The sequence below is a fragment of the Accipiter gentilis genome, chromosome 15 (assembly GCF_929443795.1).
Source record: "Accipiter gentilis chromosome 15, bAccGen1.1, whole genome shotgun sequence".
In the NCBI taxonomy this organism is placed as follows: Eukaryota; Metazoa; Chordata; class Aves; order Accipitriformes; family Accipitridae; genus Astur; species Astur gentilis.
In genome coordinates this window covers 25,908,341-25,921,599 of record NC_064894.1, presented here as the reverse complement: position 1 = coordinate 25,921,599, position 13,259 = coordinate 25,908,341, and the positions used below count along the sequence as shown (strand labels likewise).

Below are 13,259 nucleotides of genomic sequence, written 5' to 3'. Positions count from 1 at the left end.
ACACAAACAGCTCTCTAGCAGTAGCATTTTTTATATGCCTGTTTCTCCCCTTAAAAGAAAAGAGATCAGAAATATGACAAAAGCCAGAAAAGAATTTTAAAAAACACTAGTCCTAAACACTTCTTCAGTTCAACACGTTTAATACCTTCCCCTGTTTTCCCCTCAAACAGAACAATATAGTTCTGTTTGAGCTGGATGTCATCTGAGTACATTAACAGACTGAGACCCTCTTGAGCGTGTGTATGTTACCTTTTTAGTTTGAATCAGAAGAATATGTTTTAAGTGAATCTCCTCATCCTTCCCATGCTTTGGTACACATGGCAAAGCAGTCTTGGAACATGCAAACTAATTGATTCCTTCCAGAGGCACATTTACTATGCTGAAACCATTAAGTGTTCAGCCCATAAGATCACAGTAGAGCTAGTCTGAAAGTCCCCTGTGCATGACATGGATATTGAACACTTAGCACCAACTGCTTCAATCTCCCAACCTACTCTGACAGTAGACAGAAACTCTGCGGACTTCAGTGGAGTTTCATAGCCTCACTGTCTATCCCTGAACTGGATTTGGGAGCACTCACGACAGTCAGGGGACCATTTAACTAATTAAATTGATATATGTCTTTTGCATAATTTTTAGTGATTCTCTGTAATTCTGTCAAAAGGCAGAATTTACTAGGTAAATAAATAAAATAATTTCATTAGGAATAGGATATACTTTCTGGGATAGTTACCTCTAGATGTAGATTCAAGCTTCCAAAAATATTTAATTTTCCCCTTCTGAAGCCTTCTTACTCTCTATGACAATTTACATCCTTCAGCTGTTTGTAGTTCTGTTTTGCAATAAAAGTGTTTGAGCTCTCCAAGTTTATTAATTAGGATTAAGTTCTCATTAATCCTAATGTGATTTCACAAGCCTGTCCTCAAAAGTATTTACATAGCCAGGAGTTTGGAACATGACACTGTTTAATGGTTTTAATTTTGGTGTCATAGTTCACTATTATTCTTACTGCAACACCAATGGTTTTTGTATCACTGTCAGTTTCTATGTTTTGCAGCACCAGAGGAATAGACTGCCTTCCTGTCAGATATGTATCTACCCATGAGTAAGTCAAATATGGTGATTCCTTGCTTAGTTGAATAAGGCAAAATGGCCTGATTGTCCATTTGAAACATAACTGAGCTAACTGGAAAAGGCCATTCCAACTCAATGGAAAATTTTCATTTCAAAAGAAATAATTTTGGAAAAAACCCACTAAATTTCCTGCAAAAAGAAAATCCAAATTTTGTTTAAAAGATGTTAAAAGAACATGTTATTTTCACCTTTTCAAAATGTTTTCTGAATTCATCAAGCTGCAAAAACCTGGGCAGCTTAAGAAGCCTAAATGTGACCAGAGCTGGAGAGTCTTGTGAATGGGCCATCTGAGACAACATACTTGGAAGGCTGATCCAAAGTGGAAAATCTGTAGATTGTGGGTTCACATCAGCCTAGCTGACAAGCTGCTTTCTTGAACAAAATTTCAATTTTGCAGAGATTTAACTTGTCAGAAAGTCATTCAAAGTTTCCAACCAGTATCAGTCAGAACGAATTTCTTTTTGAAAAAAGAGCTCAGAAAACTCTTTCTTACATATTCATGGTCTCAACTTCAGGGGATTTATATATAATATAAAAAATACTGAATTCTCAAAAATACTGAATACTCAGCTATTCCTTTCACTGCATGTTGTTTTAGTTCATATTTAATGCACAAAAACAGTAACAACCTCTGTAATATTTTGTAAATCAAAGTGACAGCAATTGCTTCAGTTAAATAACCTAAAGCAAATTAGATAGCTTCAAAGACCATGGAACACCTTATTCACCTGATTCGCTTGACTGTTTTTCTAATTCCAACCTATTTTTTACTGCTGTTATAGCCTTTTCTACTGTATCCCTTCGCACATGCTCAATTCTTTCTTCTCTTGATTCTTCCATATGGGGTTGAATTAGTTTGGCCATATCAAGAACCTAGTGAAATGATTTGAAAAAATAAAAATATCACAGAAGAGAAATATAGCATCTGATCCAACTTCTATACAATGAAATTAATTCAGAAAAGCTCTGCAAATTTCAGAAAAATTTACATATCATTTAACTCCAGGTTAGGGTTTTTTTGTGGAAAAATTAATTTCTAATTTTCATTTACATTTAATTATCTTATATACAAAAGTTATTCACAATATTCTTATGCTAAGACGAATAACTAACATATAAATATTTATCTTACATAGAGGGTAAATAAAAAGTATTTTTGAAATTTAGCTACTTTTATATAAATGAATTTCACTAAATTACTGTTTCCTGTGTAATCCATATGTTTCCAATGTGTATGTTAAACACACAACACAAATAAGAATGTGCTTAACTGATTCCCAAGCCTCAGCTGATACCCTTGTGTCGTGGTTTAACCCCAGACAGCAACTAAGCACCACGCAGCCGCTCACTCACTCCCCCATGGGGGAGAAAATCGGGAAAAAAGAAGTAAAACTCCTGGGTTGAGATAAGAACGGTTTAATAGAACAGAAAAGAAGAAACTAATAATGATAATGATAACACTAACAACATAACAACAGTAGTAATAAAAGGATTGGAATGTACGAATGATGTGCAGTGCAATTGCTCACCACCCGCTGATGGACACCCAGCTAGTCCCCGAGCGGCAATCCCCCCACTTCCCAGTTCCTATACTAGATGTGACATCCCATGGTATGGAATACACCGTTGGCCAGTTTGGGTCAGCTGGCCTGGCTCCATCCTGTGCCAACTTCTTACGCCCCTCCAGCTTTCTCGCTGGCTGGGCATGAAAAGCTGAAAAATCCTTGACTTTAGTCTAAACACTACTGAGCAACAACTGCAAACATCAGTGTTATCAACATTCTTCGCATACTGAACTCAAAACATAGCACTGTACCAGCTACTAGGAAGACAGTTAACTCTATCCCAGCTGAAACCAGGACACCTTGTTACATAAGACATTTATAAACCTACCTTTCCGTTATATTTGTGTGCAATTAGGTTACAAATAGTTGTTCTTCCAGAGAATGGAGGACCAAATACTAGTACTTTACAAGGAGGAAGTGGCATTGGTGGTAACAGGTAAGGCCGTGGATTCAACATAAATGTTTTCAATGCCTCTGGGGATGACAGTACGTACATTTTACCTAGAAAACTTAAAGCAGAAGAGAAGCTAACAGCTATAGACAGTTATCTTATAAAATAGAAATAAAAATGAAAAGTGTTGAATTCCGCTAACCTGACAGCCAAGTCTGGGTTTCCCATTACAATATCACCTTCCTTTAGAGCCACAGGACATGCTTGCCCCCACCTGCTTCTACGCCATCGATATCTGTGTGCTATTAGTTTGTAAGATGACAGAACCCGGAAAAGTTCATCCTGTTTATTAAAACAGCAATAACAGCATATGTAATTTTTGCCTGAAGGTACATACATCTTGTTCTTAGCCTGTTTTGAAATATTTTGTTGGAAAATAAGCAAACCTAAAAAAGAAAACCACATCACGCTTTTTAAAATATTTTTTAAAAAATACATATTTCAGAATTGTAGGACAATTTTAAGGAGAAACCATTTAGTTTTTAAATTTTATTTAATAAAAATAGTACTTAAAATAGTTCCTGTAGGCTTCAGTTATTATTTATCAGAAGCTTAAAATGATAAAGAGGTACAAATCAGCCATTTATTGAAGATGACAGAAAATGGCCAAGTTTTCTTCTAAAGGGGATGAAGAAAGGACCACAGCCTGTGTGGGGGAGTAGCAAGGCCAAAATATCTCTTTTAGGCATGCGGAAATGTCATGCGATAGGAGTAAGTTTAATAGACCTTTTACAGAAGGTGAATAATGAGTGAATTCTAAATTTTATGGTGACTCTAAATTATTCAGAATAGTACAGACAAGTGCTGGCTGTAAAGAACTGCAGAAGGACCTCCAGTATCTAGGAAGCCAGGCATTAAAATAGCAGTTCTACACAGAAAACAATGAGTTGTCATTGACTGTCACTACTCAGGAATAGATCTTGGAATTATAATATATACTTCCATGAAAACTGGTCAGTGCCCAAGAACAGTCAGAAAACCAACCTGAATGCTAGGAATATTGAGCAAAGAGAGAATAGGAGATAAAGGTTTATTTTTCTGTTGCATAATTCCTGCCCTCATGTTTACTGCTACGTGCATTCTGCTACCTGAATCTCAAAAAGTACACAGTAGAATTGGAAAAGTTTCAGAAAAAGGTAATATGACTGATCAATCATACAAAAAGATTTTCATGTAAAAAGAAATAAGATTACGTAAACTGGAACTCTTCAGTCCAGGAACAAGACAGCTACATAAGAACAGGACAGAAGTCTGAAATAATGAGTTATTAGAGGGCAGATACAGAGAACAAAACTATTTACTGACTTTTGCATATGATCTAGAGGACACTGCGCTAAAGGTGGCAGGTTCAACACAACAGAAGCAATTCTATATATAACGTCCAGTTAAACTGCAGAACTCCTTGACCCAAATACTGTGGACGCTAAAAGCTTACACACAGACTAACACAAACACACAGACTAACTAAATAACAAATACAGATGACCTCTGACACAGAAAGTCCCTCACTTGTGAATCTGTCAAGGACTGAGAAAACAGAAAAGTAAAGGAAGGGTGTTTCTCTGAAAATGCATAGCAGGGCCTCCCAGTTACAGTACCATTTATATATTCAAAGTTTTGTTTAAGAAATAGGAAAGATGACTGCAAGGGAATATAGGTGAAGACATTTATGCAAAGACTTCTGTTTTTCAGTTTTATTGGGAAGGGATGCAAATTATAATTGTCATGATTCAGCAAAATTCAGCACTAACTTTTTATGTTTCTAATTAATTACAGGAAATACAACATATGTGATTTCAGCTATGCAGGATGCTGCTAAATTTGTATTAGCATGCTGTTTCTCATTCAGAAAAATAGTAAAGACTGAGCTAAGAGTCAGCTGCTGAGATTGTTACCTTTTGGCTAAAGGTTCTTTATTTTCTTGGAAGGAGTTAATTCTTCCTCTATTGCTAAAACAAACATTTTGTTCAAAATTTTATTATAATAATCTAAATTTTTTTTTTAATGACAGACTTTCCTCTTTTTATACTCTTTTAAGTGGATTTCAGTCCCAGAATTATCTTAAATTCACATTTCTGGACAATCAAGGCTCAGAAAATGCCCTTATTGCATGGTAAAACAAGCTGGTTGCTGTGAAACAAAGATGTTATAAGCTTACAGCAGAAAATAAAAAATATTTTTATACTTATTACAGTCAATCATATTTTAGAAAAGCACACTTACATTTTCCAATCCCTCCAGTATTTCTTCTTGCTGACTTTGAAGTCTAGTAATAGGAGCTGCATTTCGAACACCCAGAGATTGAAGTCGAACTACTACAGACTGAAAAGAAAACAGCTCTTGACTTAGTACTAATCAAAACTGCTTTTGTGATCCAAAAGGACCCCCAAAGTATTTTTTAAATTGTAACTTATTATTTATGTAACGTCTACATATAAACTAAGGCCCAGTTCCTAGCTTGGAGTCATGCTAATTATTGAGCTGAGTTTTAACAAGCTATTTGGTAGATACAGGCAGTGAAAAATGCTGAATCACAGCCTTTGTATCTCCTCATCATGCTATGAATCCCAAGCCTTCTAAAGGAATAGGCTGTGAAGGATTCTTTCCCACAAAGCAGTGGAAGTATTCAGTTAAGGTCCAATCTGAAAAGGAGGAAAGTCTCTTTAGGAGATCAGATTATCCACACTTGGAAGTAATACAACTTTGGGTAATTTATTCTAAAAGATACTTAAACCAGTGTCTACCAATGAGAATCAGATGATATTAAATTTAATTGAAGTATTTCCTGAATGTAATCTTGCTTGAATGCAAGTGTTCTTGACATGAAAAAGCAAATTTTGTCATGTTTGGACTAGTTTCATAATAGGTCTTTGCCTTACTTATAATTCTAACGGTTGGAATCATTACACAACTTGATTGCCTTTACTATAAATTTTCTGTTGTAATGTTCACAAACAGATCATAAAGGAGGAAATTTTATGTTCCAACTTTACTCTTGGTAGTAAAGTTAAGCATAAATTAAAATAATACTTACAGAATTATAATTGAGTCAACTTGTTTCAAACAACAGAGGGGAAACTGCAGGAGCAGCTCACTTCCTACATTGTCAAAGACAATCTCTCACTTCATTTGCAACCCCATACTTTAGGTTCTGATTTGAAGCAACTCTTATTTCTGAGGCAGAGTATATGATTATTTATCTTCAAATTTTATGACTGTAGTTTTTTAAGAGGGAGAACGAGTTGCTATGTTATGAACTAAAAATCTAGACACCAGCACTCAGCAGAATTGTTAAAAGAATGAAGTGTCTTCTATTACACTGTAAAATAATATCAAAGTTCATTAAAAATCTGTCATTATTTTAGACATCAGCACAAAATAAGCCAATTCTCTAAATATATCATACTGAAAATGTTTTAATTTCTCATGGTAATAATGATATTTTACACTAATACACAAAATAGAGTGCTAAAAACAGATGGATACAATAGAAAAGAGTTGTTGTTGCTGCCTGAAAATATTCTCATGTAACATATATGTAAGCCTGGGGGCAGTGCAGTGAATCTTATAATTGTTTTAACAGAGCACCAAAAGCAAGCATTTCAAAGGTCATGTTTTCTAATAGTAATTAAATGAGTTTTATACGCAACTTAAAATTTTGCCAACACCTTAATATAGAAAACACGACACAGAATTGAGAAATTATTTTCTGGCGGAGGTTAACTAAGTTGGTGCGTAGCTTACTTACTACAAAGAGATCATCTGGTTGTTGATTTCCATCAACTTCAATAAGATGTTGGCAATCCTGTTCAGCTATCAAGTCCTGTTTAAGAACCAAGATATACTCATCAATTGAGTATAGTTAACCAGATAATGAGACTGAAGCTCATTCTGTTCCTACACATATCAAAGGCTGGACTCCTTTGGACTTCAGCTAAACCAAGATTCACTGTATCGATGACTTATTCTGGAGAGAAACTTATTTGGTGATGGATAAATACAGAGAGAATTCCAAAACTGGAGTTACAATGGGTTCAGAAAACAGATTAGGTATTCGAGCTCAAATGCAAGAGAGCTACAAAGAATCAAGATACAGTAATGTTTTGTGTTAAAATCAACTTCTAATTGTCTAACTACATTAATTCTCTGCCGGAAAATGGTGACAATGTCAATTAACAGATTTCTTGGAAATAGTAGCCATGAGACCAATGTTCTCATTTTGGTCCTGACTCTCTGTAAAATTTTAACAATATATTTGATTTTTCTTATGTTCAGTTTTCCCATTAGTAAATAAGATATTAGACTAAAATCAGACATCCTATGTCCGTTGTTAATGTCTCTGTCTGAGGATTGAGAATACGCACTCCGTTCTTGACAGATGTTGGTCTAACACCAGCTCTGATAAAGCCTAGTGAAGGTGACTTTACAACTTTGCAGATAATTTGTTCCAGTTCTTCACTACACTTATGGTCAGAGTTCATTTTCTTACATCTAGTCTAAGTCTTCTATACTATAAATTATTTGTCCTACCTTTGGTAGAAATAGATAATAATTAATTACTACTTTCTAATATTCTTCTACAGAGGAGATAATAGTTTGTGTTTCTCTTATACACAATGGTCTCACTAGTACATCCATAATATTTGCTTTTGTACAATAGCATCACATTTATTGACTCAGTTTATGACTAACTAAAACACCACAGATTGCAGATTGTCTGAAGTACTGAGGTCTAGTCAATTATTTCACGTTGTAGTTGTTCATTAGGTTTCCTCCCTAGGTGTAGTATTTCACACCTATTTCTACTCCATTTCATCCTAACAACTTACCATGAAATCAAAGTCTGTTCTCCAAAGTCCTTTCAACCTATCCCAGTTCACTGCAAACTGCACATCTTACAAGTTTTTTACAGTTTCATCATCTCAACCTCTACCTGGGCCAACGATAGATCCGTATGTTCTTTTAATGTATTAGTGGATCACTAAGTATGTTCACTAATACATTCATCATTAGTGAAGCCTAAGTAAGACCTACCAACTAGTGGCATGTGTTGAAAATGTTGAAGTTTGGTGTACATCCTGAAGTAATTTAATCTAAACAACTTTCTATTAGTTTGCTTATGAGAAATCCATGTGAGATTGTATAATGATTAAAGATATCACATTTTTTGCTTTCTCCTTCACAGCAGCAACGTTTGTTACTCTAGCAAAGAACATTATACCAGTTTTACACAATTTTATCTATAGGTTTATCTAATCCATAGGGAAATTGAAGGGCATAAATAAACAGTAATTGTCAAGTGTGCAGCAAACATGAGGCTTTTGCAGTTGCTTGTACCAGGAGATTAAAAAAAAAAAAAAAAAAAGAAAAAAAAGAACAAATTATTGCTTTGGACCTGTTCTGGTTTTGGTGGTTTTTTTGGGGTGGGGGAAGATACATAGTAAATCCAACTTTCCTGAACACAAAAAGGAAAGAAAAAAACAATGTCAGAGCTGCAGAAATTAAATAGGTGATAAAGCAAACTGATGGGCTAATTATTGTGTATATAAATCTGCAGGCAATGAAGCAGGTGAGGAAGGGATTCTATTGGAGTGGAAGGCAATGGATGCAAAGAGCAGATTTTTTATGGGATTGCGTGCTAGAATGGACTTTGGTAATGGTGCTGATAGACTAGGCTCTTCAAATACTTCACTTCCTAGGTTTAGGAAGTGTCTGTGGTGGCAGGTATCATTTCACTTTTAAAACTCAAAGTTGATTACTTTATCTTGACTCTAGAGTAGAAACAACACCTACAGATGTCAACTTTGTATCATTGATTTCAGCATGAATTTCAGAACTTGGGGATATGTTGTAGCATACCTTGTGCCTACCTCCATACAATAAATCTCAAACTAAAAAAAAAATAAATTAAAACAGTACAAGATATTTTTAAAAATCTTTTGTTATACATAATCATATTATTTTGCTTTGTCTTACTTCTAAAGGACGAAGCATTATATCCTTATACATTCCAACTCTTTCCTCTGCGTTTTCAAGAATGTCTTCAGGCCTCTGCACTAACTGATGCAAAAATTCTGACATCGTAAGTGGATCTTCTGCAGTCTGCAGAATGAAAAGTTAAATATTTCACGATACAGAAATAAAATAATGTACTATTTAATATTTTACTCAAAGATAAATAAAGTAGCTTTCCAGAGTATTGCAATGAGTATTAGTCCAGTGATTGCTGATCCTATCCTGATGCAGTGTAATTTCTGCAAATTGAGAGGAATGTGCCTAGAACTTGCATTGATATATCTAAGGTCAGCATTATAAACCAGAACAATTCAACCTGAATTAAAAATTAATAGCTTCATGAAAAGAAAATGTATTTGTAGTAGTCTAACACCAAAACCAGAAAACAAGCTAGTATCCTGCAAATACTAGAAAAACTTGCTACAATAAACAGAAATTAATAACGCTTTTATTTGCTTAGACCCAGAAACAGACAATATAGTGTCACCATTCTCCTGATACAAGCTTTTAACTTATGGCAAGAAACAGTTCCAGTGATTTCTGAGTTAGAGACTGAATCCAGGTTAAGCTATACAATAATCACCATTTCCTGTCATTTAAACCTACCATTTAAGTATTATCCCTCATCTCTTAAAGTAGAACAGAAACTGAATTAAGATTAAAGTTGAGCAAAATTAATTCATGATGTAGTATGGTGGTATTTTAGAATATTGGAATTTGTTCTGCTTTGTCTAGAGTACACTATAATACTTCGCAGTGTTCAGAAATTGGCAATATTTACCTCTTCTTCCTGCTCTTCATCTTCTTCTTCACTCTCTTCTTCATGCTGATCTTTCTCTTTCTTATGCTTTTCAATAACATTAGGATCCCACTGGTTCCTCTGATATACCTGCCCAGAATCAGGGTGTTGCTTTTGTCCTGATATTCTTTGGCATATGTCATAATCTGAACACTAGCAAGGAATAATTAAAAGGAAATCATGTGTTTATGTACTGCTATAATAATATTGTGGCTGTCAGCGACCTACTAAAGGAGTCCATCCATTCCAGGGATGGATACCTGACTTTGTTAACATTGAAAGGATTGTTTTTCCTCACCTCTTTCTTTTTTTTTTTTCTGAAACAAAAAGCTGGTTGAGTCTCTGTAATCACTTAACAGAGAACGGGGCAGCAGAGGGGGAGATGCTGTCTGAATGTTCGCTTACTATGATCATAGTTAATAAAGCTTCTGTCTGACCTGTCCTAAACTGTACTTGCATTAATACACACTTGGAGTCCCCTGATCTCCAAGAGGTCTTAAGATGGGTATCTTAAAATTCTACTATGGAATTGGGGGTGGGGCACAACAAAAAATAAATAATCATTCTTCCTTTCTAAATCACTAACACCTACCCTTCAAACATATATGAAAAACCTGAGATAACAAGAAAATATTGTAGCTGTTAAGGTCAAATTGTTACAGAAATGAAGAATTGATTTCTACAGAAAATACAGAGCTTTTGCAATCGCATTGCTGGCAACAGGCATACTACACTCACTTTCAGATCCCATTGCTAGCAATGGGCCCACTACGCTCATTTCCTGAGGTATCCCTTGAAGTATTACAGTACTTCAGGATATTTCTATATTTCTATGGTGAGTCATCCAGCTGACGTGACTGCTATATGACATAGCACATTTTGAAATAGGGAAGGAGAAATTTGATCAGATATGGTTCTTTTTTCAAAGATGCATTGTCTGTCCTTCTTCTTGGAGAGACAAAATGTCTCTAAATTGGTCTGCTAATAACAGTATTTCATTATTCCCAGAGCTATCTAGAGTCTTCCTTCTTCCTTTCTTTTTGATATAATGAAAATGGTTACAATTCTGACATATCTGTGAAAACAGCTTGAACCCACTGAAATCAAAGGCAAAATTATTCATTTGACTTTGGGGCAAGGATTTTTAATGAGCATTCAGTCTCAGTCTTCTTCCCAGAGGAGAAGATAATGTAACTACATGAAGTCAAGAATTATGTTTTCTTTCTAGTGTAGCTAGTATCACTCTTCTATTTCTACTGTTGCACATGAAACTATACAGCATATATTCTCAAGAACTGGGATTTCTCACTCTCTGGCATTAAAACAAAGATTTTCTCTAGCTGGAAAAGATCAAAACTGCCTGAAAAGCAGCACAAAAATACATTTCTCTGATGTTTTAAGATCTTTCCATGAGCACAGAAAAAAATGTTTGAAGTAGGCATTCACAAATTTTCATTATGCATGGTCAAACAAATTAGGTATCAAAAGTATGGAATTAAAACTAACACATACTTAAGTCTGGCAAAGTGATAGACTAGGTCCATGCACTGAAGCTTAGCATCGGACAAACCACACAGATATGACAACTGGAATCAAAGTCCCAATGAGAAGGGAGCACAAGACCAGAGGCTGATTATTCAGAGTTGCCTTGGCAGTCATTCTGCACATTCAGAGTAAAAGATGGAAATAAACTTGTCGATAATAAATAAAACATTGCAAGAGGAAGGGCCTGAACCCTTGTTCATGATTATATATACTGTTATTTTGTCCACATGGAGTCTGGCAAAGTTTGGTGTGGGCCAGCTAGTATTCTCCCTGGTGAATAGCTGGGCACAATCTGGAGAATGGCACAGGTCCTAGGGCCTTTCCTAGCAGGCAGTTTGGACACGGCCACCCCATTCTGACTAACAAGACAGGTGAGGTATGTTCTGCCAAAGCAGTTGGCCTGATATCTAAAGAGTCACTGTTGCCTTGTTTTATTTACTAATCTGGACATAGCCAGCAAGTCCATTCTTTTAAGTTCCTTTGAGAAAGTCCTCATAATCCTACACTAACAATGGTTTATGTTTCTCTAGTTATATCCAAGTCACTTATGTAAAGTATCTGGTATGTCACATCACTACTCATGAAGAAATTGAGATTTGTAAATAAGATGAATTAATAATGACCAAGAAGCAGTTTCACAATTAGTGAGGAAAAAAAATAAAATAAAATAAAATAAATAAACCAAAATATTTTGCTTTGTAATGTCCATATGTGGAAAGTTTCTTCCTGAAATACATGAATGGCAGGTGTACATCTATGCAAAATCCTGTAATAATCAAGTTATTCAAAGTTTTTTTTCTTGAAAACCTGTATCTTCTAATTCATAGAGGTGCTACTACACCTGCTACAGAACTGCTACTGAAGTTTTAGGAAATGTTCATTATTTTACATCAGCAATGCTTATAATGGAACAAACTAGTGTAATCACATCCCAATATAAAAGAGAAAAATTTATTATTCCTCAATAAATACTATACTCAAATGCACAGGGGAAAATACTATCTTTTGACTTATGCAGCATATGAATCTACCGATTAGAAAAATTACTAGCAAGTTACTGAAGATGACATTACCTTAATGTTAATCAGGAAATCCGGTTTTAATTTTAGATTCTTTATTTTCTCTATTTGCTGTGAAACAGACATGTATTCCTCTGAGAGAGAAGGAAATCCACTGAGAACATAACCTGCCGAATACATTTTATTAAATATATCTTTTAGAAGGTTATGTCAAATATAGGACTAGTCAGACTCATCTCCTTTAAACAATACATTTACTTAGTGGCACAATTTTAAGCCACGTACATGATATAACACTGTTAAAAAAATTGTGCACTCATGTCTACTTCAGATGTAATATAGACAAAAAAGTGTGTTGTTTTCAACTTGATATAGGACTCTCAAAGTTTATTAACTCAGTTAAGAAAGTGTCCTGGTTTCAGCTGGGATAGAGTTAATTTTCCTCCTAGTAGCTGGTACAGTGCTATGTTTTGGGTTCAGTATGAGAAGAATGTTGATAACACACTGATGTTTTCAGTTGTCGCCAATAGTGTTTAGACTAAATCAAGGATTTTGCAGCTTCTCCTGCCCAGCCAGCAAGAAGGTTGGAGGGGCACAAGAAGTTGGGAGGGGACACAGCCAGGACAGCTGACCCCAACTGGCCAAAGGGACATTCCATACCATGGGACATCCTGCCCAGTATATAAACTGGGGGGAGTTGGCTGGGGCAAGTGGATCGCTGCTCGGGAACT

General features: G+C 35.2%; 1 protein-coding gene across 1 annotated transcript in view; it reads right to left on the bottom strand.

Annotated features, from left to right (window-relative positions):
- Positions 1 to 13,259, bottom strand: part of AK9 (adenylate kinase 9) — a 70,794-nt gene that overhangs the window by 47,375 nt on the left and 10,160 nt on the right. The window contains exons 5-12 of the mRNA XM_049817681.1: positions 12,583 to 12,695; positions 9,947 to 10,117; positions 9,127 to 9,252; positions 6,899 to 6,973; positions 5,374 to 5,472; positions 3,293 to 3,432; positions 3,028 to 3,208; positions 1,863 to 2,007 (exon numbers count right to left, since the gene is read on the bottom strand). Of these exons, the coding sequence (XP_049673638.1) occupies positions 1,863 to 2,007; positions 3,028 to 3,208; positions 3,293 to 3,432; positions 5,374 to 5,472; positions 6,899 to 6,973; positions 9,127 to 9,252; positions 9,947 to 10,117; positions 12,583 to 12,695 (1,050 nt within the window). The remainder of the gene's footprint in view (positions 1 to 1,862; positions 2,008 to 3,027; positions 3,209 to 3,292; positions 3,433 to 5,373; positions 5,473 to 6,898; positions 6,974 to 9,126; positions 9,253 to 9,946; positions 10,118 to 12,582; positions 12,696 to 13,259) is intronic.